Source organism: Maniola jurtina, chromosome 5 (assembly GCF_905333055.1).
Source record: "Maniola jurtina chromosome 5, ilManJurt1.1, whole genome shotgun sequence".
Lineage (NCBI taxonomy): Eukaryota > Metazoa > Arthropoda > Insecta > Lepidoptera > Nymphalidae > Maniola > Maniola jurtina.
In genome coordinates, this window is record NC_060033.1 from 13,515,241 (window position 1) to 13,543,237 (window position 27,997).

Consider the following 27,997-nt stretch of genomic DNA (forward strand, 5'->3'; position numbering starts at 1 on the left):
TTTTTCATCGGTAAAATATCGATTTAATTATATGATTCGCAATCGATTTAGGTAAAACCATTTTAAAAAGATAACTACTCGTGGACGCGATAACTATCAGTAGGCATTAAATCAAGAATTCCTTTTATTCACGTACCAAAAAATCACTGTAAAAATTATTTATTCATTAGTGATGCACCACACCCATAAAATTGTGGAACGATATTCAAAATATATTACTCGAGGTTTTCAGTTATAATTAAAATAAAACAACATTTTAACGCGTTATATAACTTATTTATTTATTCAAACAATAGGTATAAGTATTTAAGAATACACAACTAAATATTGGAAACTGCTGCAAAAATAAAAATGATTTTTAACTAAAAGAAATTATATATTTAAGTGCATTAATTATTATTTACTTATTAAAAATTATTATTAGTCTAGTAATAAATTGGAGTAAGATCTTTTTCAAGGAAAAGTTTCACCATAATCTTTAGGATAAAAGTTTAATAATAATATTTATTAAAATTATTACAATAAATATTATTTAAAATATCACCCCATCCAAATCTTAATAGGATATCATATAAGAGTGAAATTAGGAAGAACTGTCAAAGATCATCCTATTAAGGTTCCTTAGTCTAAGGTTCAAATCTATAGAATGCACTTTGCTTAGACTTAAGTTTCAGTTAAAACGAGACAGACTTATGCCAGCAGTATAACGCTGTCTCGTTTTAACAGTGTCAAAAGTCAAAAAGTGTAAGTCTGAGCAAAGTCAAAGTGTACTCTATAGATTAGCCTTAGTCCTATTAGCATTTGGACAGGATAAATAAACATTTAGAATGTCTTTAGAATTCAAGGCAAGGCAGGATTCAAGTCAACGACAATACGCCTGAATATACTGACAGACTGGGTGTAAGACCTACCAATTATAATCCGAATATCTTTAAAACAAGAGTGAATAGGCATGTTCTAGGTAAACGCGTTCCATCCTAAGTCCATCTATCATCACTTTCCATCAGATGTGATTATGGTCAAGCGTAAACCTATAATGTTTTTTTTAAAGTACCACTAAAGGTGAACACACACTTATTTGAGCCGAACGCGTCGAAAGAGTCGAACGAAACAAGTTTTAGAATTCTGTATATGAAATCTCATGAAACCACGCACACTTCTGCGCGTTGAAGATTCGGACGATTCGACGGGGGAAAGTGTGCGAGGTTTCATGAGATTTCATATCCAGAATTCTAAAATTTGTTTTGACGTGTTCAGCTTGGATAAGTTTGTGTTCACCTTAACTCGCACCCAGTCTGCGCGCTCTCATAGCACTTGGAAGATTGGTATTGTTCGTGCGTATTCGTACGTGTTCGCACGAGTCAAATTCGTACGAAATCGCATCCAAAGTGCGGCTAGCCTTAGTCCTTTTTTGGAAACCGTGCATTAGCACCAAAATATAAAATGTATAATAATTTTATTTACTGTAATTTAGCTAATGTCTGGCATGTGTTGCAATGCAACTATTGTATGTTGATACTATGTCTGAAACCTTCATGCAAGTGCATACAATAACTGTACAAAATGTCACATTAATCAGGTGAACTATGCGCGAACTCGTAGGCAATAAACAGACAGACGGACAAAATAAGATAATCAAATCATCATTTACTTTGAATTTTGTATAATATAGGCAGATCATAATCTATAAGTAACCAAGCTGGCATCAGGTAAAAAGTAGACTTGCAACGAATATTCGGTTACTATTCGGTATTCGGCCTATTCGGCTGCTTTTATTATATTCGGCCGGATACCGAATATCTACATATTATTCGGCCGAATACCGAATACTTAAATAATATATTTTGTCATAGAGAAATAATTGGTAAAATGAAAAATTAAAATCGATTGATTACGTATACGAGTATATTCATATTTTCATTTCTGTTATAATCATTTAAGTAGTCATTGGTGCATAACACAGGTACATAATCATCTTCTGGATTGGAAAAAGGGAGGATTCTATGTATTTGAATTATTGTGGTAATAGAGCAACTGCGGGCGCGCGAGCGATGAGTAGGTACATTAGAACAAAACAAAGGAGCGCGAAACAATCACGTCTGTACAAGTTTTTGGCGCTAAAATCCAGCCGAATACTTTTGCCTAATATTCGGCTATTCGGTCAGGGGCCTCGCCGAATATTCGGTATTCGGTATACTGCCGAATATACTATTCGTTGCAAGTCTAGTAAAAAGACCTCTGGTCGATAGTGGAGGGGATTTGTTAGCGCATGGGTACTGTACTATGCCACAGTGCGAGAAGCGAAAGGTTGATTCACGAACCAATAGCGCGGCAGAAAAGACAACAACTGTAGCGTATCATTCCGTATTTGGTTAAATAGACCGATAAATCACTCACTCAAGGTCACACTTCTTTTTACCTGACACCAACGCAACGCAAAATTCCCATAACGCTCTGAACACGAGGAGAATGCTATCGCAATAACTATTTTTTTTCTACCTAGCTTCACAGAATACGTGAACCTGAGAGCGTGACAGAAGTTTGGCGTGTCATTATACGAAAAATAGTCTCTATTCCAAAGTAGTAACGTTCCGTTTCCTGTGCAGAGCCACACCCTTCCGCAAGTCACATATTAAGAGCCTAAGTACTATGATAGCATAAAGGATATTAGTCTGTATGATAAGGCGAAAAGATGCGTTTCCTGTGCAAGGCCACGCCGACCGCTAGTCACATAAACATGACAGCTGCATGTGTGGCCAATAGCTGTGTGTGGGTGTGAGCACATGACAGTACGGAGGATATTAGTCTTTATTACAAGGTGATAAAGATGCGTTTCCTATGCAAGGCCACGCCGACCGCTAGCCACATGAGCATGGCAGCTGCATGTGTGGCCAATAGCTGTGAGTGTGTGGGTGCGGGCACATGCCAGTATAACGGGAAATGACGTTTTAGAAGCTCGCTGCCTATATACAGGAATAGCGCGTTTTGACCTGGAAAGAAAAAAAAAAAGGTTTATTATCCCCATGCATGCTTTATTTTATAGTTTGAGTTGTTTTTTCTAAGTTAAAGTAAAAAACGATACTAGATGGCACTGTTAGTGTTTACCTCGCACTTTTAGCTCTGTAAGGTGCATAAAGCAGAGGGCGCTACTAGTCAACTCACCAGCTTAGTTTTGAGGCCTACCAGGAAGAAGAGCACTGCTTGTATCAAGAATTTAGTACTAAAAATGATACTAGATGGGGCTGTTAGTTTTTACCTCGCGCCCTTAACTCTATTATAGTATAATAGTATTTTCTAGTTTTAAGTTTAATTAATATTTAAGTTTAATTGTATCTTTATTTTTATTCTTGTTTTTTTTTGTGTGTGATTCTGTAATTGAGCTAAATAAACCTTTATTTATTTATTTATTTTATTTTATTTATTAGGTGCGTAGTCTCTACTTACCAGCATAATACAAAGGCCTTCCCCCCCACTTGGTCTTGAGGTCCACCAGGAAGTAGAGCACAGCTTGTATGAAGAAGGCCATGGATGCTGTGACCAGACAATAGGACACGGACCACAGGTTTTTGTTGATGGGTATGGGGCCACCATTCTTGGAAAACATGCAGAGGGCACCACCGGATACTCCAAAGACTATCGACCAGAATATCCAGCGCATTATACGGGCTCTGCAAAAAAATGTTAAATGTATAGAATGGCCTAATCTGCATCCTAACAGAAGTTCAGGGGTTCGATCCCAGGCCCTCTCCTCCCAGGCACCTCTAACTTTTCGGAGTTATGTGCATTTTAAGTAATTAAATATCACTTGATTTAATGGTGAAGGAAAACATTGTGAGCAAACCTTTGAAACATTAGGGACGTGTGCATCCCTAATGCTTCAAAGGTGTGCGAAGTCTGCCAATCCGCACTCGGCCAGCGTGGTAGACTATGGCCAATAACCCTTCTCATACAATGAGAACCATGCTCAGTAGTGAGACAGTGGTAGGTTGATCATGATGGTAAAGGAGTACACTCACCGAGCATGATTATAGACAAGCATAATCCTTGTGGCATGAGCCCCGGCTTGCACCACCAGCACCCCGGAGAGTATTCCCAGGATTCCTTCAGGATCATGTGGCACCACTGTGTGGTAGACCTTCCGGAATGTTCCATGCTCGTACAAGTGAGATGGTCCCAGTAATAACCTATAATAAAACAAATGTATATTTCTCAAAAATTTCCTCAGTGCTCTTTTCAGCCTTGGAATTTTAGTACACCTACGTACTGTACCCACAACAAAGTAAGAGAACATTTCTAGGCATTGAGGTTGTCTATATTTATTATTAGGGTTCCATAACTCAAAAGGAAAAACGGAACCCTTATAGGATCACTGTGTTGCCTGTTTGTCTATCTGTCCGTCCGTCTGTCGTGTCTGTCAAGAAACCTATAGGGTACTTCCCGTTGACCTAGAATCATGAAATTTGGCAGGTAGGTAGGTCTTATAGTACAAGTACAGGAATAAATGTGAAAACCGCGAATTTGTGGTTACATCATTAAAAAATAAATAAAATGTGTTTCAATTTTCAAAGCAAGAATCTCCTCTGAAGATCAAAAGTAAAATACAAAATAGAATTCAGAAGGTGTTACCTGTCAATATATCCTGCGATGCCTCCAGTGCAGTTTTGCAGTGAAAAGTCTCCCAAAGCAGTGCGATGTAGACCACCAGGTCCTGAATACCCCGGGGGACAACCCGGTGCTGGCACCAGTAGGGTTATGCACACCTATACAAAAGTTGTTGTGATTTTCAAGAAATTGGTTGAATGTCTTTAAAACCCAAGTTTTTATCATTACACTATATTAAAAAAATTGGTTGTCAAGGTATAATTATTGGTTGCATGATTTGCAACCAATTCATAGACGAATATTTAAAATTTAATCTATCTAGCTCTTTAAAATTGGTCTATCCAGCCAAACTGTTTTTCATTTTCAAAAACAGTTCTTATTTAAGTATAACTAGATGATGCCCGCGACTTCGTCTGCGTGGATTGTTTGTTTTAAATAATAAGGGATAAAAAGTTGCCGAAGTTAATTTCCGGAATGTAAGTTACCTCTGTACCAAACATACAAATTGGTTGAGCGGATGGGTCTTTAGGAATCTTGTGGGAACTCTTTGATTTTCCGGGATAAAAAGTAGCCTATGTCCGTCCCCGGGATATAAGCTAACCCTGTACCAAACGTCAGAATCGGTTAAACTGTTGGGCCGTGAAAAGGTAGCAGACAGACAGACCGGCAGACAGACACACTTTCGCCTTTATAATATTAGTGTGATATAAGTATAATAAAGCATGCATTTATGTGGTAAGTCTTAACTTCAGTTAGCCTTTGCTCTTGCTTGGATGCCTAACGATCATGACAAGGGTAGAAATGATTGGGACAGATACCTGTACAGCGACAATTAATATAGTTGCGAGCCACTGTTGCCAGCCTGCTGCTATGTCACGGAACAACGAACGACCTGGAAGAAACAGTAGTAGTACAAAAATGTTTCTACAGCGTGAAAGAATTTTTGAACGAATAGACCTCAATAACACGATATAGTTATAAAAAAAAAAAAAATTATTGATATTTTTTTTTTAAAGATTGACTAATAATAATAAATAATAAATAAAAAAGGACATAATTAGTTAGGAATTGCCATTACATTTTTTAATTTTTAATTTTAATTTTAATTTTTTAATTTTTAATTTTTTAATTTTTATATACATGACATTTTATTTATATGTAATCACTTTGCAGCGCCCTGACGGGGCTTCATGTTGTAATATTATAATTATTTTCTATTATGATGTAAAACATGAATGCAAATAAATAAAGAATAAAGAATAAAGAACAAAAAATTATGCATATGAGAACATCAAAATTCAAAATTCAAAATATTTTTATTCAATTAGACTATTACAAGTTCTTTTGAATCGTCAAAAGCATCTACCACTGGTTCGGAATGCCTTTCCTACCGAGAAAAGGCAAAGCGAGCAAAACGTAATGCCATTGTTAAAGAAACTCCCCAAGTCTGATTATGGCCGGAGGGCCGATCGCAGATGGACTTATTGAAAAAAAAAAAAAAAATTAAAGAAAAGTTATAAAAGTCAGCAAACCCATATTAAGGTGCATGACACGGGCCTGCCCGCGAAATTCAAATTTAATTTGGTTTTTCGCAATTTGTAACTAATATAACAAAGTAGGCTTATGGCATTTTAATTGCGCCAATGGCAGTATCATCCTCACAGGTTTATATAAAAATCTTTACTTGAAAGGGTCCAGTTTAAGAAATTTGTTAGAGTATTGACTAATTTTGAGTAACTCATGTAAAACTTTATTATAATAACTAATTTCTTACGAATAATATGGATTTAGAGATTAAAATAAGGAGGAAAATCTGTATAAGCATTAATTTTTACCATTTTTAGGGTTTCGTACCTCAAAAGGAAAATGGAACTGTTATAGGATCTTGTCCGTCTTTGTTGTCTGTCTGTCTGTCTGTCTGTCCGTCCGTCTGTCTGTCGTATCTGTCAAGAAACCTATGAAAGGGCTTTACCTGTATATTCTAAAACAGATTTTTATTTATTTTTATGTGTAATAGTTTTTGATTTATCGTGCAAAATGTCGGAAAAATACCCGTGTGCGGAATCCTCTGTGCGCGAGTCTGACTCGCACTAGGCCGGTTTTTTCACGGTGAAGTCCTCTACCTACCTGGTGTTATGTTCTGGCTGGTCCTCATGAATGCACACTCTAAAGCACCTGTGATGAGGTACATGGCTGCTAACCGCTGCAATACTCCCGGGAGACGAACATTAGTCCAGGACGAGTTGACTGAACCCAGGCATATTCCTATGAGCGATAGCAAGAGAGATCTCCGGGCCACCTGTATCAAAAATAACGTCTTTTAACAAAATAGCAGAATATGTTAAAACTGTTTTATTATATGTTTTTAACACCCCTTATAAACAACTCTTTATTACTAGTATTTATAAAAATATTTAATTTTATTGTGTATTGTTGCAATTTGTCTAGGACAAAAATTAAATAAGTATTCAGTAGTTTTGCCCTTTTTATACTTTTACCCTTGTAACTTACTTTTAAGATTTTAGTTATATAATAATACATATATAGTATATACAATATATATATGTACAAATTATATGCCACCATCTCAACATAGTTTAAGAAATGTATGATGAATTAAATACATAATTAAAATTTGACATAAAAGCATTCTTTCATTTGTAAAATAATCAAGTCAATCAACAAAATAGTAGAGCCAAAGTTTATCTAGGAACATTCATAATTATTGTTTTGTTCCTTTAATGTATTTTTACCTGCGCCAGCGCAGTAGTCCTAGGCATTGAGGTCCTAAGCCTAGCGTTGAGAGAGAGCACTAGGGCTTCGCCCATTGCGAAGGCGAACCATGGAAACACCACATCTGCGATGGTAATACCATTCCACGTGGAGTGGGAGAATATACCGTAGCCACCGCCGCCTGCATTCACGAATATCTGGGGAAAAATAAGATATATTACAGTAGAGTCTCAGTAATCCGGCACTTCAATAGACCGACACGTCCAATAATCCGGCACCTTCCGCCCGCGCCAAGTTGCACAAAAACAGACCTCAATTAAGGATTATTTTAAAACTATGTAATGTAAGGTTATTTTTAAAAATTGATTTGAGTTGTCAAAAATAATATAAAATTATTAATTTAGCTGATGAAGGTAGTTTGGTAAAATCGATATTTGGCTCATTCGATGTCATACAATCTGTTGCTAGGAGGCCAACAAGATTGAACTTGCATAAATACGGGTGTTTCGAAGGTTTTAGTTCAGTCTCCTTCCGAGATTCGGAGCGATATCGCATATTTTCGGTATTTGGATTGTGAACTGAATAATTAGATGTTGTGATAGCAATCACGCTCTAATTAAATTATTTATTTTGGCATTAGTTTGTTCAGATTATAACTCTCGGATAACCTTACACATTGAACTAGTGTTTTTTTGTGTTGGTTTTGGAGAGGACATTCCAATAATTAGATAAAAATATTTAAATAATACCTGCTTTTCTGAGTGACGCCAATAATTCAGAAGTGGGATGTGTCTCACGTTGTCTTAATTTTGCTTTGGTATCTTTTTGTAAATAACCCACATTTGATTAAAATTTTTATTGAGTTTGATTTGGTGATTAAAATTTTAAGTTTAAAAAAAAAAAATAGTCTTTTGTGAAGTGAAAAGTAATTTGCAATAAGTGGTTCAGATTTTGTATACATCGAATGAGAAGTTAGTCGTTTGGATTTATTGTTGACTGGATATTAAAACTGTGAGTTCGGCAGTTCAAGGGTAGGTTTTAATAATTTGACGGAGGGCAGGATAGCCCATGATTTGGATTTGACTTAGGGCAAGGAAGCCCGCGACTGACATGACAAGATTGATTAGAAACACGAGGACGTGTTAAATTCAGGACGGCCGAACTGTAAGGTTATTTTTAAAAAATTGATTTGAGTTGTCAAAAATAATATAAAATTATTAATTTAGCTGATGAAGGTAGTTTGGTAAAATCGATATTTGGCTCATTCGATGTCATACAATCTGTTGCTAGGAGGCCAACAAGATTGAACTTGCATAAATACGGGTGTTTCGAAGGTTTTAGTTCAGTCTCCTTCCGAGATTCGGAGCGATATCGCATATTTTCGGTATTTGGATTGTGAACTGAATAATTAGATGTTGTGATAGCAATCACGCTCTAATTAAATTATTTATTTTGGCATTAGTTTGTTCAGATTATAACTCTCGGATAACCTTACACATTGAACTAGTGTTTTTTGTGTTGGTTTTGGAGAGGACATTCCAATAATTAGATAAAAATATTTAAATAATACCTGCTTTTCTGAGTGACGCCAATAGTAATTTGTTAATTGTGAGATATGTTACAGTTATAAAAGAACGTGTACAACATGAACCCAAATAGACTGTGTTGTCTTAATGAAATGCTTGATTCAATTTACTGTGAATTTTTCTATACAATCCAGTAATCCGGACATTCCAATAATCCGACAGCCTCTGGTTTTTAGTGAGATCGGATTAGTGAGATTCTACTGTATGACAAATCCAATACGGCGCGTGTCATAAATTATCGCAAAGGGGAAAATAAAATTGAGATAAGTGCATTTAGTTTGGTTTCAAATGGTAAGTAGGTACCTGGTAGGTATTCCGAAAATATATACTTTATTTAACTAACTGTCTGTGGTAGTATTTAAAGTTTTTATTTCAAGAGTAGGGTCATAAGCAAGTTAAAGTTTTTGAATTTTTGATGATTAAATTTTGTGTACAGTTAGCACTTTATTTTTCCCGCAATTTCGTTCACATATTTTATATTTTATAATCTAGACTAGAAATATTGTAGGTACCTATCAGTGAAAGAATTTTTAGAATCAAATAGTTAGTTCCAGAGATTACCCCCTACATCCGAACTTACAAAATCAGCCTCTTAATCATATTAGTGTGCTGATAATCAAATCAGGTATAAGTTATGGATGCAGATCATAGAAGCGTAAAAGCATTGCTACTACTTGAAATATCTACTTGATACAGTTCAATACTCATTTTTCATTAAGACCTACCATTAAATAGGTACGTACTAACTATTGCCTAACTTTGCATTAATCCTGCATTTTAAATTAAATGTGCATGCCACTCAGTATCAATACAATATTACTTAGTCTTAATGTATACAGAGTGTGTAGGAAGAGAGGGCTTCGTCTGTGTTGGCGTTTGTCGGCGCGCGTGCGATGCCTTTTTGGAGTGTTTTTTTTTTTTTTTGTAAAAAGTGACTGGTTTTTGTGTTTCACTGGTGTTTTTTGGTGGTGGAACTGACTGGGAAGCGCACTAAGGGGGCACCGCGCGTGTGTCGGCGAGCGCAGGCACAGACGAGGTACATACTTATATAGTTTCCCTAGCTTGTAAATAACTACAAACTTGACATTGGCTGATCTGTGTAAAGCCAGACGAGAGAGAAAAAAAAACAGAGTGTGTATACTATTAACATACCATAAGTGCAATAGTGAATCCTCTAAAAATGTCAAGAGAGCGAAGTCTAGAACGGGTAGGGGACCTCGGCACGCTTGCTTCTGTCGTCAGCACCCTTGTCTCTGAACCTAGTTCATTGTCTTCCCTGTAACAATAATAGTTTTGTCTATGGTCAATGTAACATTATGTAATGAAAAACATATTTCATTATGTAATGAAACTTAAACTTAGTGAAAAGCCCTTAACACACTCATATAATCGGATTATTATAGTCCACATAAATGACTGATTGCAGATGGCCTAGAAATATAAAAAAAAAAAACTTTGTCAGTCATAATATGTGCGTATGCTTGAATAGAATAGATTTTTTTTTTAAATACAAATAATCCAAATTTACCACTAGTTCGGAATGCCTTTGCTACCGAGATGAACCAGTAAGAAACTCGATGGCTGCTCTTTTCAATGATTTGATTTGCTTGTATTTGCTGAGCAGTTATGCTTGAGTGTGTTTGTATGCTTGTGAGAATGTGTGGTGTAACTAAAATAGTAGGTTTTACCTTGCAAAGTAGGTCGCATAAAACCGCCCAGCCACTATCCGTTTCCCAATCCCCTTGACAATATACCAGAGTGTGGCCATAGACAACAGCACCACCACAGCGGTGAGGATCGGAAGGTAGGCGGCATCGGGTTCAGCTGTCATGCGTGGGAGACATTCGTGTTTGATCTCTGGAGTCACATTTATACTGTACTGCCCAAACTCCCCAAATTCATACGTCCCTGCAATATAAAACAACCATATTAAAGTCAACATATGTTAACCCTCCTGGATAGCTCAATAGGGATGATGACTACTGGTCAAATTAGTGACTTTTGATCAAACGTCAAAATGCTTGCTTACTGAGGAAGCTTGTATGAAATTCACAAAGGTGACATCATAAATATTTGACGTACTTTTTAAGTTAAATCGATAATTATAATTGGTTAGCAAGCTCAAAACTAACAGCGTACGTGGATTTTACGAATTTCGGAAGACCCTCTATTTAATAATTCCTAAGAAATAATTTTTGACATAAGCATCATCCCAATTGTTATAGGAGCGGGCTGAAATCCGAAAGATCGCCGGTTCAAACCCCACCTGTTGCACAATTATCGTAGCTTTACTCTTCCTCCTAGACTACACCCTCCCCTACACTTCATTGGAAGTGAAAGGGAAATTGTTATTAGTATACTATTTCAAACAAAATCTGTCTATGAGATTGCAGTCTTATCATACCAGCAAGCACAGGTTTCTTTCAGAATAAGCTCGCATGCTGGCCTAGTGCAGATTGGCAGCTTGACACACCTTTGAGAACATTATGCAGATCTTTCACTTCTCAGGCATGCAGGTTTCCTCATATATTCATTGTTAATTTCTTAAAACACACATAATTCTGGAAAGTTAAAAGTGTGTGTCAAAGATTGAACCCCTGAACTCCCCAAAAAAGCTGATGTTTTAACCACTAGGCTATCATCATCACTGTAAGAGTGTATTTGAATAGAAAAACCTTTCTATTTCTATTAAAATTATTCAAAGAGTTTTACAATTCTTGTTGTTCATAATCTGTTATTACATAAACGCAACATACATTTAATTTGACCTGCATTTAGTACAATTCCATATGATTACATGTTATCATAATTCATGTTTTACATAATTTCTATGTAAATAGGTGAAGATTATGTAAAGTTTCAAAAGTACTTATTGCTAATTAGCAGTTACAGCCGAGTTATACAACAATGCTGCTTTTAATTTTAGCTAAGTTTTCTTTATATACATCTAGCATTTTGTTAAAACTTAAATACTAATATAATATGGATGTATTTATTTGTTGGTTTGTCCATCAATCACAGAACAATTGAGCAACAGATTGATGTGATTTTTTGCATGAATAAACACACATAGTGCGCTTGTTTTATAGGCTACTTTTTATCTGGGGAAATCAAAAATTTACACAGATTTTTAAAACCAAATTCCACACAGTCAACACCATCATCTTCTATAGTGTCTTTTGTAAAAGGATAAACTAACAGACATCAATGTACAGCTTGATTCCTGCATTTGGTTTCTAAAGCCAACCCCACAGCTTAAACTATTGGGTCAAAAAAGTAGATTTTGCATGAAGACCCTCACTAAAAGTAGATTTTCAGATGATCCAGACAAATCCGGGCTGGGTTAGCAATATAGACCTATAGAACCGTGAGTTTTATCACTATCAATTATTTATCCAATAGCCATTTGTAGTTTTTATGGAGATTAGATTGAAATATTAATTACATAAATATGAATTGTTGCCATGTTTACATTAGGTAGCTATAATAAAACAGATGATTTAATCCACTTGATAAACCCATATTACAGGAAATCAGTTTTATAGTAAGTATTAACTATAATATCCAGTTACATGACTCATTTGACCCTAAAGTCGTTGTGAGAGAGACTACAAATAATCGAGACTATATTTTATCTAGGTATCAATAATATGTAAAGGTGTTTTATGTGTACAACGTCAAGTGTTTAACGACCGCTTCGAGGTCGAAACAAACATGTATATTCGCAAATAACAAAGAAAATTTTTGTTTCATCCAGAAGTCTCATACTAACCATTACAGATCTCTCCACTGCTATTTCGTATAGCATACCGAAGAGGACTGAAAGTTTCGATCACCACAGCTCCAGAAGTCGGCAAATTCTTGGTTGGGAGCAGCATACAATCCTCGCACTCCACATATTGACTCCAAAATGTTATGTTCTCATTCGTAGTAATCTCCAAACAAGCTTGGTCGTATTTTAACTTGGTGCCGTTGCAGTTGCGTATGAACGCGCCCACGTTTTCAAAATTCCCAAGCATTTTTTGCAATTCTACATCAGTTTTGAGAAAATATTTGCTCGATACGCACAATTATAAACTACACAATGCACTTGCAAAAATTGCGAATTTGCAGAACTCAAAACAACTTCGAAAAATGTCAGCTTTGTTGACTGATTGTTGAATCATCAAATTGAATGAATGAAACTTGCAATTCTGCTGTCTGCAGCAGAGCGATCGAATTTCGAAAGCAATAAACCCGTGAACGAATGAAAAAGTGAGGAAAGATTTTTTTTTCCAACTGACTTTTAGCTCTGGATTCTAGCCTTTTTAAGCCTAAAGTATAAATAGTGCTGCGCTGCTATATCCAATTACTCCAAACGATTTTATCGATCTCACCTAAATCGATTATTATCAGATTCATTTCTAAATTAATTTGTTTAAGTTTCATATCAATTTTAATGTTTTAAATAGATAAAGCTCAGGCACCAGTATTCTGAATAATATCGGAAAAAAAACTACAGCTTAAGTAGTTACTAGTAAATTGTAATTTTTTTCAATTAACTACTTACCTAGTTATTTTACAAAAAAGTGTTTTCTTTTCCATGAGATGGATTCATTGAGATGATTATATTTATTTATTTTTGTATTTATGAAACATATAGAATATACAGAGCATTTTTGTTACATTTAGTGCCACAAAAACCAGTCGGTCTTACTGGGCACTGAGTTAACTTATTCAATTCAATTCAAAATATTTTTATTCAATTAGACTTTTACAAGTTCTTTTGAATCCTCAAAAGCATCTACCACTGGTTCAGAATGCCTTCGGTTATATGTATAGTTACGGTAGAAAAAATATTCACTCCAACATGTTAAAGAAGGTTTTTGTATTAATTTATGTCTCACACTGGCCGTCTATTTTGTTCTAATTTTATTTTAAATTTGGAATGTTTCTCTAACATGTCTTCTAATAAAAATATGTTTTCTCAAAGTATAATATTTATTTTAATTGAATTTTATCGATCCTAAAACGGACTCTAATATGGTAGCAGAGCGAAAATAAATTCAAGAATTATTTTAGAGCAGAGATAAGCTATAATTTCTATTTTCTTTAAAAATTCTAACAAGATTTATCAAAATGTCGTCTTCATGGAATTCATCCACGAGCTTCAAAATTGATATTGGTCGTTTAGAAGGAAAGGAAAATTGGATAACATGGCGCTGCAAGGTACTGTTAATGCTAAGAGGTACTGCTGGATGCTTAGATGCGATAAATGGCAATCTAAACAAACCAAAGGAACCAGATAGCACAGCATCAGCAGAAGACTTTGATTCTTATCAAAAAGCTCTGAGAACATACAATGAGATAAACAATACTGCAATGTTCATTTTAATGGCTAATATGTCAGATGCTACTCTACAAAAAGTGATGAGATTCACAAATGCTAAACAGGTTTGGGATGAATTGCACACTCTGTTTGATGGTACATCTGAAGATAAAAGCTATACACTATGCTACAGTTTCTTCGGCTATCGTAAAGATCCTTCTCATGACATGTCAATGCATATATCTAAATTGAAAAATATATGGCATGAATTGAAAGCAGAACTACAAAAATCTGAAAAAGATGTTCTTCAAGATAAAGGAAAATATGACCTTCCAGAGATTTTACTCATCTGCAAGATCTTAGAAACTTTACCTGATGACAGCTATTTTCCATTTAAGTCTAGTTGGATGCTTATGTCTAAAAAGGATCGTAATATTGATAATTTGACAGCTCAAATTTGCGCTTATGAACGATCGCTTACAAATAAAGAAGAAAATACTGAAGCACTAGTTGTACATAGTAAAATGAATAAAAAGAAGAAATGCGGTTATTGCGGCCTTACTGGACACAAAGTCAAAAGTTGCTATAAGTGGATATCAGATGGTAAACCTCCTAAGCCACAAAATCCATCAACAAGTACCTAAAGCTAAAGATTCCAACTTTACACTTTCACTAATGCAGATTGAAACTAATGAAACAGTTAATGTAATTGAAAGAGATCATGAGAATTGGTATGTTGACAATGGTGCAACTAGCCATGTGTCTTGTTGCAACGACATATTTTCTACATTTCAATATTTTACTGATAACCAATCGGTTACAACTGCAAATGGCGCTAAAATACAAGCTATCGGTAAAGGTACAGTTGATCTAATAGCAGACGTTCATGGACAGCAAGAATATATAAGGCTTTGTGACGTATGGTATGTACCTGAAATAAAAAGAAATTTATTTTCTGTTCTTGCCGCACAAGACAAACTAGAGGACAGTGTCTTTATATCTGAAAGAGAATCGTGTGTTTTGAAAGTAAAAGGAAAAATTAATTTAATTGGAAAACGAGTCAAAAATGGAGGTTTGTATAAGTTGAATATACAAGCAATTAAAAGACAAACTCCTGAATTGAACACTGTATCTAATGATAATATCCTACAACTGTATCACGAACGATTTTGTCACCAGAATAAAAGACATGTTAAACTTTTGTTAGAAAAGGAACTTGGTATCAAAGTAAAACTCGATTCTGAATTATGCACAGGATGTGTCTATGGCAAAACACACAGATGTAAATTTGGAACAAGAGAAAGAGCTAAAGTACCAGGAGAGATTATACATACTGATGTGTGTGGTCCGTTCCCAAATTCTTTCAGTAAATTTCGCTATTTTGTACTTTTTAAAGATGATTACAGCAAGTATCGTCAAATTTATTTCGTCAAAAACAAGTTTGAAGTTAAAGATAAACTTGTACAGATGATTAATGAAACAAAGACTGCTGGTCATGTAATAAAAACAATTCTCAGCGATAATGGTGGAGAATTTCATAACGAGGCTGTAGAAAATATTTTAAAGTCTCATGGTATTCAGCAAAGATTGATAATGCCATATACACCAGAGCAAAATGGGTGTTGTGAAAGAGATAACAGAACTTTAGTTGAGGCTGCTCGTACTATGATGCATGCTCATGAAGAACTTCCACTTGCTTGTTGGTCAGAGCTTGTCAACACTGCTGCTTATGTTCTGAACAGAACTGGACCGACTTCTATAGAAGGTAAATCGCCATTTGAGTTATGGTTTGGACAAAAACCATCCATTAAACATTTAAGGATAATTGGTAGTGAATGTTACGCTCATGTTCCAAAACAAAAGCGAACAAAACTCTCCAAGAAAGCCGATAAATGTATTCTCATTGGTTATGATGGTAATGATGGTTACAGATTACTGGGCTGTGATAATAACGGCAATGTTAAATTAATCAGATCGAGGGATGTAACATTTAATGAGTCGATTATTAGATCAATTGGATTAGATTCAGATGCAACTGAAGCAGATGAACAAAGTAAATCAACTGAGATTGAAATTCACTTCCCTAAGACTAATGAAAATCATCCAATGTTCGATGCAAGGGAGGATGTATTACAAGGTGATGCTGTTTCTAGTATGCCTCATACATTGAATGCTCCAGATTCAAGCTCACATGAAGTAATTCCCACTTCGTCGCCTAATGGAAATGAAATCATCAGTCAAAATGAAGACGAGTCTAATGAATCATATGTTACTCCAAATTCCTCTGATTCTGATGATGAAGAAATTCCTGAAACAAGAACTCTTCGAGACAGATCTACACTAAGACCACCAGTGCGATTCGATGACTATTTTATATCTACTGTTGTAAATGATTTAGGCGAACCTAAAACATATAAACAAGCTATAAATAGTTCTGAAAAAGCTGAATGGTTGAAAGCTATGGAAAGTGAGCTAAACTCTCTGAAAGAGAATAAAACTTGGGTACTTGTAGATAAACCAAAAGACAGAAAGCTTATTTCTTGTAAATGGATCTATAAAAAGAAGACCAATGCTGATGGAAGCCTCGACAAGTATAAAGCTAGACTTGTAGCAAGAGGTTATACTCAGGAGAAGGGAATTGATTATGATGAAACATTTAGCCCTGTTGCTAGAATGTCAACTATTAGGTCAATTTTAAGCATCGCTGCAAACGAAGGACTATCTCTCTTACAGTTTGATGTAACAACTGCCTTTTTGAATGGTTCATTAGAAGAAGATATCTATATGAAACAACCAGAAGGCTATAGTGATGGCACAAATAAAGTCTGTAAATTGAAGAGAAGTCTATATGGACTTAAACAGGCTCCCAGATGTTGGAACAAATGTATTGTCGACTATCTGAAAAATATTGGCTTTAAACAATGTGACACAGATCCATGTTTGTTTATAAGAAATCGACGAGGCAATAAAATTATTCTAGCGCTCTATGTTGATGATGGACTTGTTGCATCAACAAAACAGAAAGATTCTGAGAAGTTTATAGCTGAATTGAGAAGTAGGTTCAAGATAACCACTAAACCAGCTAATTACTTTCTTGGTTTAGAACTTTCTAGTGATAAAAATGGTGGAATTGTAGTTTCACAAAAGCATTATGCTCAAAAGCTACTAGAACGCTTTGGGATGAGTGACTGTAAAGCAGTCAATACTCCAATTATTAAAGAAGCCCAGACAGATTCTGAAAAGGAGAATGATGTTAAGTTTCCTTATAGAGAAGCTGTTGGTGCATTAGCATACTTGATGACAGCAAGCAGACCAGATATATCGTACGCTGTAAGTTTTGTATCCAGATCACTTGCTAATCCCACTACAGAAGATGTACAAAAGGTCAAGCGCATTTTTCGTTACATCAAAGGAACTATAGATTCTGGAATAGTTTATAAGAAAGACTACAAGTCTGGAATCTTAGAATGTTATAGTGACGCAGATCACGGTGGAGATCCAAGCACAGGACGCTCTACATCTGGAATTCTGTGTATGTATGCTGGAGGAGTAATTGCTTGGGCAAGTCGGAAGCAAACATCAGTAGCAATTTCGAGTACTGAAGCGGAGCTCGTAGCAGCTAGTGAGGCAGCTCGTGAAATCGTATGGCTTAAGAGACTATTTAATGAAGTTACCAAATTAAAAGAAATTCCCAAGCTGCAAATTGATAATGATGCAGCTATAAAAATTTCTCAAAATCCAGAGCTTCATCGACGTACGAAACATATTGCTTTAAGACATTTTTATGTCAGAGAATTAGTTTCAGAAAATGATCTTGAAGTCAAATATGTTCCTACAGAATATCAATGTGCAGATATTCTAACTAAGCCTATCCATAAGCCTAGACTTATGCTTATTTGTAAATTGATCGGCTTGGTGACATAAATTTCTCAAAAAGGGAGGATGTTAAAGAAGGTTTTTGTATTAATTTATGTCTCACACTGGCCGTCTATTTTGTTCTAATTTTATTTTAAATTTGGAATGTTTCTCTAACATGTCTTCTAATAAAAATATGTTTTCTCAAAGTATAATATTTATTTTAATTGAATTTTATCGATCCTAAAACGGACTCTAATACAACACTGCTACGGCAATTTGGATACCGTCGAACTCCACGGTGTTGTCTTTTTCTTCCTCATATCACACTAATATTATAAAGGCGAAAGTTTGTATGTGTGTGTGTATGTTTGTTACTCCTTCACGCAAAAATTACTGGACGGATTGGGTTGAAATTTAGAATGGAGATAGATTATACCCTGGATTAGCACATAGGCTATTTTTTATCCCGGAAAATCAAAGAGTTCCCACGGTATTATTCAAAAACCTACATCCACGCGAACGAAGTCGCGGGCATCAGCTAGTAGTTACTATACTTAAAAATACGCTTTGCCAATGTTTTGAATGATTAGGTTTCATGTTTCGAAATGTAAAGTAGCTTATAACTCCACTCATAGTATACATACACTGAATCCAACCACACTACCGTGAAGACTGAAATCCAATTGGGTTGATGCAACCAAGGTGATCTCTGTTGGTGGCTGGTTCCAATCATGTAATCTTTAAAAAAAAACAAGAAAACAAAAATTTGCACTTAACTTTTATTTAACCAATTTACAGAAAATATTTCATTTAAGCTTTATACACATAATTTATACTTATTACTTTTACATTTTTATTTCTTAGACTACATAGCTGTAACTCGCGATTTTCAGCACATTTTCCATTATTGTCGATCAACAAATATGAATATTAAAATATTTTTGTTCTATTTATTCCCTTTAACTTCCCTGTTAAGAGAAATACCTAAAAAAGCTCTTATTAGCCTATATGGTTCGAGAATCCGCCATATTGAATTTTCAATGACGTCACATTATAATATTATTATTGTTTGATTTGTTTAACAAAAAAGTTTTTTGAACATATTTTATTGCTTAATTAAAACTCCACTATATATTTTTTGCAGATACAACCACTTTGCTTTTATAGTTACAAGGTTAAATTAATAATACATTTCAACATAAAATCTGACTTATGTGGTAGCAAATAAGTATAATAATGCTTTGGCAAATTGAAAGATCTCCGATCCACCAAGTTTTGATTCTCCATAAACGCGATCAACAAAAGTTATTGGTACTTCTCCTATTGTGTATTCTAGTTGCCTCGCTCTAAAAAAAATTAAGGTAAATTACTGAGTAAATAATAGTAATGATTAATTTTATTGTTAGTAAAAAGAAATTAAAGGCAAACATTGTAAGGAAACGTGCATTCCTAAGTTTTCCATAAGATTCTCAAATGTGTGTGAAGTCTGTAAATCCACAACTGGGCCAGTGTGGAAGGCTATAGCCTAAACTCTTCTCATTTTAGAGATCTGTGCACGGTAGTGGGCTGGCGAGGTGTTGATAATGATGATGATAAACACAGCATTGTTAACTAATTAATAACTGAATTCGCTCATGTACAATGTGAAAATCCTTTCTTAGTGGGAAGTATTATTGTTATTATACTATATATAGCTCAATTACCACTGACTGACTGACTCATTGACATAATTGTTCTCCTAGAAAGAGACGGAAAATGATATAATGATGTAGGGGAGATGTGGTCGGATTCGGGAGTCCTCTGGGGAAAAATTATGACATTTCGGAAAAACAAGATGGCGGCCGACGTGATTTTTGCAGCTCCGTTGTTTTCCAACCGATTTCGTTGAATTTTGCAATATTTGAAGAAAATAGTAAACGATTAATAGGAAATGTCGAAAAAATTGAAAAAACAAGATGGCGGCCGAGCTGGAGCGTTTTCAAAATTTTCATTTTTCGATCCCTAACCGCGGCGCCACTGATCCGAAACGGAGAAGTCGAGGATAATTATTTTTTCGTGTTTCGCCCACGATTATCCTGTATTTTGACAAAACGGGAGTGGTTTTTAAAAATTCAAGATGGCGGCTGTCATGGCGGCCGTTAAGTTAGAGGTACCAAAAATCCCAATTTTAAAATTAAATTTTTTCCCAGTCGACGACGTCGGACCGTTTCGGTTTCTATGAAGCGGTTGTACGTATAGACTCGAGGTATATATCGGTGGGAAAAAATTACCCCATTTTTAGGGAAATTTCAAGATTTTCGGGAAATTGTAAAAAATCGAAATAAGGACTTTGTGCAAAATCCGAGTATGAGCGATTATGTGTTTTGCCCGTACAAATGACATTTGGGTATTTTTGTCACCGGAGACTGGCAACACTGGAATTTATCAAAAAAAAAGTGATTTTCGACATTGTCTTTTTTCAGGGACGATCATTTCGCGTGGGTGCGAGCGAGAGGAGAGATTGAAACGTCATCGGGAGCGGTATATCCTGTAGTTAATAGGAAACTTGTAAAATTATCTAATTTGCTTCTGCAAAAAGAGTTGGTGGCCATTTTGTATTTTCTTCAAATTTTCCGAAATTTTGATCACGTTTTTGAGGCAGTTGGCAACATTTTGGAAAGTCGACATGTATCAATCGATTGTGTGACTCAACCAGCAGTATCGAAATATGTAAACAGTGTTGCCACATTTGGGGAGATTTTCGAGATTTTCCCCAAAAACTTCTCCTGTAAAATTTTGTATGAAATTTTTTTTTTTCACTGATGGTTTCGTATAGAAAACAAAAAAAAAATCGAGGAAAAATTTGGAAATAGCTGATGATCGAGGATGTCGGAGACGGGTGAAGGGTCCGCTCAAGGTATTGAAGATAGGTGGGGGGTGCTCGACCAAATGTCATTCATGACGTCATCCAATTGCCAAAAAGCTGAAAAAAAATTCAAAATGGCGAAGAAAAGATGGCCGCCATACAAATTTCGCCGGCGTCCAGCTCGGAGGGTATAAAAGATGGAGGTGCGGTTTCGTGGTAAAAGAGGATCAGGATCCAAAGGTCTACTCGATGAATAGAAAAAAAATTCAAAATGGCGGAATTTATTTTCTCATACATTTTGTATGGCGAATATTGAATGTCTCATTCTCCTAGAAAGAGACGGAAAACGATACGATAATGTAGGGGAGATATGTTTTGAAGCGCGATATGAGTAGGGAAAAATTATGACATTTCAGAAAAACAAGATGGCGGCCTGTATGATTTTTGCAACTCTTTTGTTTTCCAACCGATTTCGTTGAAACTTGCAATCTTTAAAGAATGTAGTAAACGATTAATAGAAAAAGTGGAAAATTTTGGAAAAACAAGATGGCCGCCGTACGAATTTCGTCGGTGTCTATCTCGGAGGCTATAAAAGATGGAAGAATGGTTTCTTGGCAAAAGATGATCAGGGTCCGAAGGTCTACTCGGTGGAACAAACTCTGCATGCTCGCGGACCACTTTAGTGGTCCGCGCACCCACGCACCCTACTATATTACCCTCAACTACCCCGTTTTTACAAAAAATGATATGGATGTCGTTTTCAGAGTTTTCCAGGGGCTGATTTTGATAACGACATTTATTTTGAAATCCAAGATGGCGGACATGCCTTTTTTAAGAAAAAAATCGATATGGGTGTCTTTTTATGGTGAATTTCGGGGTGAATTGTGTATTTTAATAACTCGATTCGGTTGAATACAATAAAGCTAAACATTACCACGTCACGCGAGCTGCTTTAGCAGCTCGCGCACCGAGCAAAAGCTAGTTATACTATATATAGCTCGATTACCACTGACTGACTGACTCATTGACATAATTGTTCTCCTAGAAAGAGAAGGAAAATGATATAGTGATGTAGGGGAGTTGTGTTCGGATGGGGGAGTCTACTGGGGAAAAATTATGACATTTCGGAAAAACAAGATGGCGGCCGACGTGATTTTTGCAGCTCCGTTGTTTTCCAACCGATTTCGTCGAATTTTACAATCTTTAAAGAAAGTAGTAAACGATTAATGGGAAATGTCGAAAAAATTGGAAAAACAAGATGGCGGCCGAGCCGTAGCGTTTTCAAAATTTTCATTTTTCGACCCCGAACCGCGGCGCCACAGATCCGAAACGGGGTAATCGAGGATAATTATTTTTCTTGGTTTCTCCCACGATTATCCTGTATTTTCACAGAACGGGAGTGGTTTTTAAAAATTCAAGATGGCGGCTGTCATGGCGGCCGTTAAGTTAGAGGTACGAAAAAACGCAATTTTAAAAGTCAAATATCTCAAAGTTGGCAACATCGGAGCGATTCGGCTTCTATGAAGCGATTGTACGTATAGACTCGAGGTATAGATCGGTGGGAAAAAATTACCCCATTTTTAGGGAAATTTCAAGATTTTCGGGAAATTGTAAAAAATCGAAATACGGACTTTGTGCAAAATCAGAGTATGAGCGATTATGTGTTTTGCTCGTACAAATGACATTTGGGTATTTTTGTCGCTGGAGACTGGCAACACTGGAATTTATCAAAAAAAAAGTGATTTTCGACACGGTCTTTTTCACGGTATCCCCTTTCGTGTTGGTGCGAGTGAGAGGAAAGATTGAAACGTCATCGGGCGCGGTATATCCTGTAGTTAATAGGAAAATTATGAAACCGTGTAAAATCTTCCTGTGAAACGAGTTGACGGCCATTTTGTATTTTTTTTTATTTTTCGAAATTTTGACCACGTTTTTGAGGCAGTTGGCAACATTTTGGAAAGTCAAGATGTATCAATCGATTGTGTGACTCAACCAGCAGTATCGAATTATGTAAACAGTGCTGCCACATTTGGGGAGATTTTCGAGATTTTCCCCAAAAACTCCTCCTGTAAAATTTTGTATGAAAATTTTTTTTTTCACTGATGGTTTCGTATAGAAAACAAAAAAAAAATCGAGGAAAAATTTGGAAATAGCTGATGATCGAGGATGTCGGAGACGGGTGAAGGGTCCGCTCAAGGTATTGAAGATAGGTGGGGGGTGCTCGACCAAATGTCATTCATGACATCATCCAATTGCCAAAAAGCTGAAAAAAAATTCAAAATGGCGAAGAAAAGATGGCCGCCATACAAATTTCGCCGGCGTCCAGCTCGGAGGGTATAAAAGATAGAGGTGCGGTTTCTTGGCAAAAGAGGATCAGGATCCAAAGGTCTAATTGATGAATAGAAAAAAAATTCAAAATGGCGGAATTTATTTTCCCATACGTTTTGTATGGCGAATATTGAATGTCTCATTCTCCTAGAAAGAGACGGAAAACGATACGATAATGTAGGGGAGATGTGTTCGGGTGGGCGAGGCGAGTAGGGAAAAATTATGACATTTCAGAAAAACAAGATGGCGGCCTATATGATTTTTGTGACTCTTTTGTTTTCCAACCGATTTCATTGAAACTCGCAATCTTTGAAGAACGTAGTAAACGATTAATAGAAAAAGTGGAAAATTTTGGAAAAACAAGATGGCCGCCGTACAAATTTCGTCGGTGTCTATCTCGGAGGCTATAAAAGATGGAAGAGTGGTTTCTTGGCAAAAGATGATCAGGGTCCGGAGGTCTACTCAATGGAACAAACTCTGCATGCTCGCGGACCACTTTAGTGGTCCGCGCACCCACGCACCCTACTTTATTAACCTCAACTACCCGGTTTTTATAAAAAATGATATGGATGTCGTTTTCAGAGTTTCCCAGGGTGCTGATTTTGATAACGACATTTATTTTGAAATCCAAGATGGCGGTCATGCATTTTTTAAGAAAAAAATCGATATGGGTGTCGTTTTATTGTGTTTTCGCGGTTAATTTTGTATCTTAATAAATACTATCGTTTTAATACTTGTCAACCCAACCACGTCACGCGAGCTGCTTTAGCAGCTCGCGCACCGAGCAAAACACTAGTAATACTATATATAGCTCAATTACCACTCACTCACTCATTGACATAATTGTTCTCCTAGAAAGAGAAGGAAAATGATATAATAATGTAGGGGAGATGTGTTTGGGTGGGGGAGTCGACTGGGGAAAAATTATGACATTTCGGAAAAACAAGATGGCAGCCGCCGTGATTTTTGCGGCTCCTTTATTTTTTAAGGGATTCCGTTCAAACTCGCAACTATTAAAGAATGTAGTAAATGGTTAACAAAAAATGTGGAAAAAATTGTAAAAACAAGATGGCGGCCGAGCCGTAGCGTTTTGAAAATTTTGATTTTTCGACCCCGAACCGCGGCGCCACAGATCCGAAACGGGGTAATCGAGGATAATTTTTTTTTTTGATTTCGCCCACGATTATCCTGTATTTTGACATAACGCGAGTGGTTTCAAAAAATTCAAGATGGCGGCTGTCGTGGCGGCCGTTTTGTTCGAGGTACGAAAAAACGCAATTTTAAAAGTTAAATATCTCAAAGTTGGTAACATCGGATTGATTCGGCTTCTATGAAGCGGTTGTACGTATAGACTCGAGGTATAGATCGGTGGGAAAAAATTACCCGATTTTAAGGGAAATTTCAAGATTTTCGGGAAATTGTAAAAAATCGAAATACGCACTTTTAGCAAAATCCGAGTATGAGTGATTACGTGTTTTGCTCGTACAAATGACATTTGGGTATTTTTGTCACCGGAGACTGGCAACACTGGAATTTATCAAAGTAAAAGTGATTTTCGACACGGTCTTTTTCACGGTATCCCCTTTCGCGTGGGTGCGAGCGAGAGGAAATATTGAAAAGTTATCGGGAGCGGTATATTCTGTAGTTAATAGGAAAATTATGAAACCGTGTCCAATCTTTCTGTGAAACAAGTTGGCGGCCATTTTGTATTTTTTTTAATTTTTCGAAATTTTGATCACGTTTTTGAGGCAGTTGGCAACATTTTGGAAAGTCAATATGTATGAATCGATTGTGTGACTCAGCCGGCAATATCGAAATATAGAAACAGTGTTGCCACTATTGGGGAGATTTACGAGATTTTCAACTAAGAAACTCCTGTAAAATTTTGTATGAAAAATTTTTTTTCACTGATGGTGTTATATAGAAAACAAAAACTTAGTAAGCCAAAATTATGGAGAGAGCTGATGATTGAGGATATCGGAGACGGGTGAAGGGCCCGCTTAAGGTATTGAAGATAGGTGGGGGGTGCTCGAGCAAATGTCATTCATGACGTCATCCAATTGCCAAAAAGCTGAAAAAAAATTCAAAATGGCGAAGAAAAGATGGCCGCCATACATATTTCGCCGGTGTCCAGCTCGGAGGGTATAAAAGATGGAAGTGTGGTTTCCTGGCAAAAGAGGATCAGGATCTGAAGGTCTACTCGATGAACAAAAAAAAAATTCAAAATGGCGGAATTTATTTTTCCATACATTTTGTATGGCGAATATTGAATGTCTCATTCTCCTAGAAAGAGACAGAAAACGATACATTGATGTATGGGAGATATGTTCGGATGCGCGATATGAGTAGGGGAAAATTATGACATTTCAGAAAAACAAGATGGCGGCCTATATGATTTTTGCAACTCTTTTGTTTTCCAACCGATTTCGTTGAAACTCGCAATCTTTGAAGAATGTAGTAAACGATTAATAAAAAAAGTGGAAAATTTTGGAAAAATAAGATGGCCGCCGTACAAATTTCGTCGGTGTCTATCTCGGAGGCTATAAAAGATGGAAGAGTGGTTTCTTGGCAAAAAATGATCGGGATCTGAAGGTCTAATTGCGAAACAATCTCTGCATGCTCGCGGACCACTTTAGTGGTCCGCGCACCCACGCACCCTACTTTATTAACCTCAACTACCCCGTTTTTACAAAAAATGATATGGATGTCGTTTTCAGAGTTTTCCAGTGTGCTGGTTTTGATAACAATATTCATTTTCAAATCCAAGATGGTGGACATGCACTTTTTAAGAAAAAAATTGATATGGGTGTCGTTTTGTGGGTTTTTTGAGGTGAATCGTGTATCTTAATAAATAAATTTGGTTTAGTATAATAAAGTTAACCCAACCACGTCACGTGAGCTGCTTTAGCAGCTCGCGCACCGAGCAAAAACTAGTTGTTATAATAAAATCAAATTACAGATTGCAGATTTTACAGACAAATTACAGATTTGGCACTGTCATTGAATCAGTTTCATATTTCAGGTTAAATGATAGCTATATAAAATCTTTAAGCCTGTTTACTCAAGGACTAGACCAAAAATAACAATGACATTGGAACCCCAAAAATATAATTAGTATATATTACCTTATTATCATTTCCATTTGAAAAACATAGCCTTTTGATACACAGCTGTCTATTAGTTTTTGCAGTATATCCTTTTTGTAAAGTCTGAAAATAAAAGAAGTATATGATGAAAACTTCACTCTTCAATAATAGTCAACAACAATTTCAAGTTTAAAAGTACTTGGTACTGATAAAATTAATAGGTATCAGAAAAATATCCAATTTTATGTTTGTTAGCAAAGTTACTCTAATTCATGTATATATACTCTAATGCAATACAATTTATTGTTTATATTAAGTCAGTTAACATTGAAACCATATTCATAAGTTATAACTCATTTAGTAAAATAAGTTCAGGCAACTGGTGCCAACATACCTAAAGGACCCAGTCAAGTCCGAAGTATTGGGCCTTAGCAGAAGTTGTGTGATGAAGTTGGCACCCCTAGATATCAGCTTCCTCTTGAAATCCCATCCATAAACACCACCACCATCCTTATACCGAGTGCCTGACACTAAGTCAAAATCATGCTTCTTCTGGAGCTCTATGAAGCTTGGAATGAATTTGGGCTATAAAAGAGCAAGATTTATAGTAGTTGCAGTATTACTTAAAGTGATATTGTGACAGGTTTATAGAAAAAGCATGCCCCAGTGGGCTACACATGCAGTACTATGACATTGCTACAACCACATTTTTGATGGTAATATATTATTTTCACCTCTCTAGCTCAAACAGCTAGTTAGAACATAAATATTGATGTGCTTTAGGTTAGACAAGAACTTAAGTTCTATTGAGTTAATATACCTAAAAAAAAATATCAAAGAAATAAGTTCAATCATGAAAAAAGAGGATCAATCATTAAAAAAGATGACTGTTTTGCAAAATTAAAAAGATCATTTAAATACAGGCTATTTTTAATATCTTAAGTTGTAGTTTTAAGTCATAGGTGTGCAAAAAGAAAATGCTGAATTGCTTCACTTTAAATTCTCAGCCTGGCCCCAGCCAGTCAGACAAAAATTAATTAATAACCACATTGTCCATAAGTGGTCACACATGAAGAACACAGCAAAAGTTTGGTCTATCATGTTTCTCCATATAAGTTAGAACTTAGAAATGACTTACGTGGTGGCTTAAATCAGCGTCCATAATGATGATGAAATTTCCCGTAGCATGTTTAATACCGTGCATGTACGCAGTACCTAAACCTAGTTTCTTCTCCCTAGGCCGCAAAACAATTTTACTCGATCCATACAACTTCTGCAGTTGTTTTGCAACTTCCAAAGTACCGTCGGGGCTTCCATCGTCGATTACAATCACTTCATAGTCGTAACCACTGAAGAAAAACCATGGAAATTGTAAAAACATCGGTGTTTTAAGGTGTACTTTTATTATGATTTTTAGAAAAGTTTCCCTTACCTAGGGTCCAGATATTTAACTATAAGCCATATTATGATAGGCAAATTCTCTCTTTCGTTGTAAGTGGGCAATAATATTGAATATTTATCACTTTTTGTAATTTCGGAATCTACTGCCGTGGAAGCCATGCTGTCAAATCACAAAAACAAATGTCAATTATTTTGACGTAACAATGTTATGACATACCGTTGTTATTTTGAATGAACTACAAGTACCGCC

At 35.9% G+C, this 27,997-nt stretch overlaps 2 protein-coding genes and 1 long non-coding RNA gene across 3 annotated transcripts; 1 reads left to right on the forward strand and 2 right to left on the reverse strand.

Annotated features, from left to right (window-relative positions):
- Positions 1–260: 260 nt before the first annotated feature.
- LOC123865303 lies at positions 261–2,295 on the forward strand. Its single transcript, XR_006795955.1, has 2 exons — positions 261–1,716; positions 2,228–2,295. It is a non-coding gene; the product is annotated as an uncharacterized LOC123865303 (long non-coding RNA).
- Positions 2,258–13,106, reverse strand: LOC123865292 (heparan-alpha-glucosaminide N-acetyltransferase-like). The gene is made up of 10 exons (XM_045906249.1): positions 12,694–13,106; positions 10,610–10,829; positions 10,074–10,197; positions 7,356–7,532; positions 6,730–6,901; positions 5,421–5,494; positions 4,627–4,760; positions 4,017–4,184; positions 3,445–3,668; positions 2,258–2,990 (listed from the first exon to the last, which is right to left on the reverse strand). Exons 1-10 carry the CDS (start codon positions 12,938–12,940, stop codon positions 2,812–2,814), a joined length of 1,719 nt encoding a protein of 572 aa, XP_045762205.1. The 5' UTR covers positions 12,941–13,106; the 3' UTR covers positions 2,258–2,811.
- Positions 13,107–18,851: 5,745 nt separating this feature from the next.
- Positions 18,852–27,942, reverse strand: LOC123865300 (dolichol-phosphate mannosyltransferase subunit 1). The gene is made up of 5 exons (XM_045906258.1): positions 27,779–27,942; positions 27,485–27,695; positions 26,741–26,931; positions 26,386–26,469; positions 18,852–19,433 (listed from the first exon to the last, which is right to left on the reverse strand). Exons 1-5 carry the CDS (start codon positions 27,904–27,906, stop codon positions 19,298–19,300), a joined length of 750 nt encoding a protein of 249 aa, XP_045762214.1. The 5' UTR covers positions 27,907–27,942; the 3' UTR covers positions 18,852–19,297.
- Between the last annotated feature and the right edge of the window lie 55 nt (positions 27,943–27,997).